Here is a 6,157-nt window from a genome sequence, read left to right as displayed (position 1 = left end):
CTTTCAACGTAAATAATAATAAATAATAAAGTGCTTACTTCTTTCAACTACTCTGCTTAATGTTGGTGATACAAGAATTTAAAAAATACATCTCAAACTAAAACAAGGAGATACACATGTAACAAATAGAGTGGCTACAGGTAAAAAAAGATGAAAATCTCAATTGCTGGTGAGGATATCAAATAACAGGAACTTTTACTTTCACTGCTGCTTAGAAGGCAAAATCTTACAGCCACTTTTGGAAGACAGTTTGGCAGTTTCTTAAAAAGCTAAACAAGATTAATCTTATCATGCAACCCACCAATCTCATTCCTAGGTATTTACTCGATGGATTCGAAAATTATGCGCACAAAAAAACCAGCACACAAATGTTTGCTGCAGCTTTATTCATAATCACCAAAACCTGGATGTAACCAAGATGTCCTTTAATAGGAGATGGAAGGCTATCCAGTTAACAGGAAAGAATAAGGTATTTAGCCACATAAAGACAAAGATGAACCTTAAACATAATTCTACTAAGTGAAAGAAGGCAACCTGCAAAGGCCATCGACAGGTAGTCCCGGAGTGGGACTTACGTACAACTTGCACTTACAAATAGAAGCTATTACAATAAGTCCCCACGTTACAAATATTTGAATGATGACTCAAATTTATGAATGGGGGTCATTACAGGTACATGTACCTGTTCCAACTTACATATAAATTCAACTTAAGAACAAACCTACAGAACCTGTCTTGTTTGTAACCGAGGGACTAATTGTACTATATCATTCTAACTATAATACTCTGTAGAAAGGGCAAGACTATAGAGATGGTAAACAGATCAGGGACTGCCAGGGGTTGGGGTAGGGAGAAAGTTGAGTAGGTAAAGCATGGGGAATTTTTTTAGGGCAGTGAAACTGTTCTGTATGATACTGTAATGGTGAATACACAATACTACGTGTTTGACAAAATCCACAGAACTTTATAGTATAAAGAATTAAATCTTAATTATATAAATTTTAAAAACTCATTAGGAAGTCAGAGATGCCAGGGTTGAATGCAAAAGGTGACACATGAATCCAACTATAGAGGATGCCAAAAAAGTCACATTTTAACAAAGGAAAAAACTGTATTAAAATTGTAATACTCAATATGTGCTGATAACAAAAGATAAATACAAGTCACGTTGAGTACCTCTTATACACTGCAGAAGTCAAACGTGACTTGAGTGCTGAGAGGACACCTAATCCCAAGATCTTTGTTTCTAATACCACTCTCCCAATAAAAGGAACCAGGACTTCTTAGACAAATAGTTGATTTTAGGCCTGGGACAGGAAATATACAGTATGAGTCTGGAATATCTTGTGGTGCTAGATAGTAAGGAACTGTTAAAAAAGAGAAGAAAAAAAAAATAATGATGGACTTTGTCAAAGGGACACAGGAGCCAAGTCAAAGAGCTCCGAATGGATGCCAAAACTGGAATCATTTCAGCAACAAGATAGATTAGCACTGGATGATAACCTAAAGTATAAAGTAAATATCCATGAGTCCATACTGATATAAAGAAATTACAGTCCCCGAGTTACAAGCATCCAGCTTAACTTACACTTATGAACGGAGGCTACTACAGGTGAAAGATAAATGTACCTGTTCCAATTTACATACAAATTTAATTTCATAACAAACCTACAGAACCTGTTTCATTGTAACTGGGGGCCTGCCTATAAATAAATGGAGAAAAGAAGTGTCCCATGCAAAAGAATTTAGAATACAGGTGGCCCCTGGGTTACATTTACCTCTTAAATGCAACCTAGATGTTTGTCTTAACTTAGTGTTTTTACATTTCTGTATATACTTAAAATGTTTTCAAATACAACCTTCAACAATCTTGACTGACGTAGATGATGATGAACTTGTTGGAGAGGATGGAACTGGTATTAGAGAGTGAGGGTCTGATTCTGCTGCTGGCGTCAGTTTCTTGAAGTAGGCATCAATGGAGGTTTGCACAGAGCTTTTCTTTTTCTCATCATAAATGGCCCTGTAGCATCTCAGGCCTTCAGAAACTGTATAGTAAACTTTGGCAAACCTCTCTGTATCAGGATCTTGCTCTTCTAACTTTGCCATTCCTGCTTCAATGAGACGAAAAGCATCAGCTAACTCTTTTGTAGAAAACTTTTTCGATTCTGGAGTTTCTAGGTCCCTGTTTTCTTCCCTAAATGCATTACCCCCAAGTAACGAAGTCAGACTATCCTCTGATGCCTTATGTCCCGATGTACTTCCTTCCTCTTTCAAAATGTAGGTCTTCTCAGGCATTTTTTTCCAAAATGAGCCAGTTTCATCTACATTAAAAATTTGGTCTGGCAAATAACCTCCCTTGTCAATCCTGTCTTCCCACGTCTTGGGAAAATCACTTGCAGCATGTACGTTGGTGCTTGCTGCTCCACCTCGAGCTTTAATATTACGCAAATTTGCCCTTTCTTTAAAGCGATTAAACCAACCCCTACTTGCAACAAATTCTTCCTTGCAATCACCTTCACTTGCTGTGCGAGCAGCTTTTAAATCATTGAAAAGGCTTCGAGCCTTTTCTTGCACTAAAGGAAGACTGACAGGCATATTACGCTGATTTTGGTCTTGTATCCAAATTATCAACAGCCTTTCCATTTCAATAATTAAACCACTGCGTTGCTTGGTAATAATCGTAGCATTCATTGGGGTATGGCCTTTCACATGCTCCATTATTCTACCTTTATCTTTTAAAATTGTTGCAATTGTTGACCGACTGTAAGCAAATGCTCTGCCAATGGATGACGGAGTTTCACCTCTCTCTGATCTCTTTATTATTTCTACTTTTTTTTCCATGGTGATGGTTTTTCTTTTCTTTACCATACCACCAGCACTTGCATCACATTTGTGTTTTGGAGGCATCACTGCAGGGTGAAGACAAAAATGTCACTGATTTTAAAATGTGATATGACAGTGTATAGGGTTATGAGAATAACAAGAGTCACCTGCCTGTGATACACAGTACTAGGAACCAGACCCAGAAGAGGCAGGCACCCCTCATCAGCATGAGTGTAGTAACTTTTCAGTGAGTTTGGTAACCTTTTTGACGAGCCTGGTATGCTTTGTCTGTGGCCCAGTGGGGAGCCCCTGCTGTAAAGTACTGTAAAATAACTTCCGTTCATAAGTGCAAGTTGTATTTAAGTTTGTAACTTAGGGACTTACTGTAATGTATGTACACACTCTGCTGTCATGGAGGAATAGTACAGCTAACCTGCTCCCTAAGCGTGAGCTACACAGGGACTTCCTTCAGCAAATTATGGAAGTAGGGAAAGAGTAAATTCATAATGGAGAAACCTGACAAACACTATCTCAGCCAGGTCAACAACAATTGCAATAAGTCACTGCAAATTCCCATGGGGGTACAGCAGAGGGAAAGGCTAGATCTGTAGGTTGGGTCAGGTTGGGGTAGGGGGTAGAAGGGAGGTTAGCAGAAGCTTTACCAAAAGTGAAAACATTACAAGAGGAAGGTGGAGGGTGAATTGAAGTTCTCCACACACGTAGGAAGTCACGTAGCATGAAGAAGAAAGCACCACCTTCTGAGCACGTGCAGTGAGGCTGAAGGACAGAGGCCCAACCACCAGTGAGGTCGATAGCAGGGAGTAGAGGCAGGAAGGGCGTGGAACCCTGGAGGCTGTGACTAGGCTTCAACGGGATCGCCTCTTGGGTAAGTGTGAATACCTGGGATCAAATCCTAGCCTGCCCCCAATACCTTCATTTCTGTGGGCACCACTGTCCTTCAGCATCACCACTTGGTGCCCAAGGTCTATCATTTGAAAAATGGGGATAACAGCACCACTAACTACCTCACAGGGCTGCTATGAGGAACAGGTTAGTTAATGCATGCAAAGCACTTAGAACTATGGCTATGTAACAAACGCTCAATAAATGTTAGCTATTGTTATATAAGCAGGACAATCCATCATAATCAATCTATGTTTTATAGAAGAGCTTTGGAGGCTGTACACAGGTGGGTGGCATGGGGGTAGGGAAAGAGTAGAGGCCACCACTATACTCCTGCACGGTCTCTACCTATATATTTAAAGGTTTTTTATTAAATCTCCTATAATAGTGGTCCCCAACCTTTTTGGCACCAGGGATCAGTCTCATAAAAGACAATTTTTCCACAGATGGGGGTAGTTTTGGGGGTGCAGGTCTGGTAGGAGGCAGAGCTCAGGCCAGCAATGAGGACCAGCTATAAATACAGATGGAGCTGTGTCTGCTCACCTCCTGCTGTGTGGCCTGGTTCCTAACGGGCCACAGACTGGTACCAATCCATGGCCCTATATGACCTTGATTTCTTCTGACATACTCATTCTTACCCACATGGAAGAATAATTTTTAAAGATCAGTGCTGGCAAGAATATAGTAAAAGTATACATAGTTGCACACTTTTGATGGCAATAAAAGCCGTTGCTATTCTTTTGGAAAGTTAACTCATACATTTCTCCAGCCATGAGTTCTTTTTCTGTTCTGTGATCCAGTAATTCCTACTGCTGAAAATTTATTTTAATTTACCCCCACTCCCAGAAAACAGGAAGGGAGGCAGGCACAGGGTGTTCACCAAAGTGCCTTCTAATCTAATGTCTCATAAAAGGAAAAGAGTCGGGGAAACCACTGCATGTCAACTGCTAGATATATCACTGAAAAAATTATGAAGCAATGGAAACGCTTATAATGTTAAAAATATGCAAAATGAAAAATCTACACTATGCTTATAACTGAGTACAAACAGCATGCACATGGAGAATCTAAAATAAAATGGATGGAAAGAAAGATCACCTATTCATATGATGATTGATAGCTGAGCTTTTCCCATGATTTCCTTCTACTACTTTTATAATACACTATTGTTTGCACATTTTAAAATCGAGGAATCTAGGCCAGGTGTGGTGGCTTGCACCTGTAATCCCAGCACTTGGGAGGTTGAGGTGAGTAGACTGCCTGAGCTCACAGGTTTGAGACCAGCCTGAGCCAGAGTGAGACTCATCTCTAAAAATAGCTGGGCATGGTAGCAGGGTACCTGCAGTCCCAGCTACTTGGGGAGGCTGAGGCAAGAGAATCAATAAAGACCAGGAGTTTGAGGTTGCTGTGAGCTGTGACACCATGACACTTTACCAAGGTTGACAAAGTGAGATACTATCTCAAAAAATAAAATAAAGTAAAATAAAGCAAAATCCAGGAATCTGAGATTTTATTCACAGATTACAGATATAGTGGGTAAATGCCACTGAGTGCAACTGAAGCAAATACTAACTTTTCTGTCATGACAGCCTATGACTGAATAACTTTTTTTCCTGATGAATGACTACACTAGAAAAAAATCCTTTTACTATGGAATTCTAAGGACATGAGAAATACTTGTGATAGGTATTATGTAATAAAATTAAGATAATTATAAATATAATATTTATATAAACAAATACCATAAATACGGTATTATATACCAAGGTCTGACAATTAAGTTCTCAAACTCATCCTAGGAAAAAAGTGCTACATACCTCATAGCTGAATATCACTACAGTCATCTTGGAAGTACTCCCCTTGGGAAGCTATGCATCAACACTCATGCCTAGTCCACTCTTCAAGGCAATTTTGGAATTCTTTTTCTGGAATGGCCATCAGAACTGTTGTTATGTTACCCTTGATGTCCTAAATGTCATCAAAATGTCTTCCTTTCAGTATTTCCTTTATCTTTGAGTAAAGAAAAAAGTCTTTGGGGGCCAGAGCAGGTGAGTACGGAGGGCATTCCAATACAGTTACTTGTTTACTGAAGGCTGAAAACTCCTTCACCGTGCTGTGAGAGCTGGTGAACTATCGTGATGCAAGAGCTCTGCGGTGCTGGCCAAGATTTTAAGCTAAAATTTTCCTGTTTCTTGACTCAGCGCCCAATGCAGTGGTTACAGCACCAGCCACATACACCAAGGGCGGTGGGTTTGAACCTCGCCCAGGCCAGCTAAATAACAATGACATCTGCAACAAAAAATATCCAGGTGTTGTGGCGGGCGCCTGTAGTCCCAGCTGCTTGGGAGCCTGAGGCAAGAGAATTGCTTAAGCCCAAGAGTTTGAGGTTGCTGTGAGCTGTGATGCCACAGCACTCTACCAAGGGTGACAT

The 6,157-nt window shown here is 40.2% G+C and overlaps 1 protein-coding gene across 1 annotated transcript in view; it reads right to left on the bottom strand.

Moving 5' to 3' along the window:
• Positions 1-1,193: 1,193 nt before the first annotated feature.
• The window catches only part of LOC111726724 (tigger transposable element-derived protein 1-like), a 12,541-nt gene continuing 7,577 nt past the window's right edge, over positions 1,194-6,157 (bottom strand). Inside the window, exon 2 of the mRNA XM_023515741.1 lies at positions 1,194-2,909. Coding sequence (XP_023371509.1) covers positions 1,849-2,907 — 1,059 coding nt within the window. The 5' untranslated portion in view covers positions 2,908-2,909 and the 3' untranslated portion in view covers positions 1,194-1,848. The remainder of the gene's footprint in view (positions 2,910-6,157) is intronic.

Source organism: Otolemur garnettii, unplaced genomic scaffold (genome assembly GCF_000181295.1).
Source record: "Otolemur garnettii isolate 467f Iridium unplaced genomic scaffold, OtoGar3 scaffold00077, whole genome shotgun sequence".
NCBI lineage: Eukaryota > Metazoa > Chordata > Mammalia > Primates > Galagidae > Otolemur > Otolemur garnettii.
Note: the sequence above shows the minus strand (reverse complement) of the source record. Positions and strands in the feature narration are given on the sequence as shown.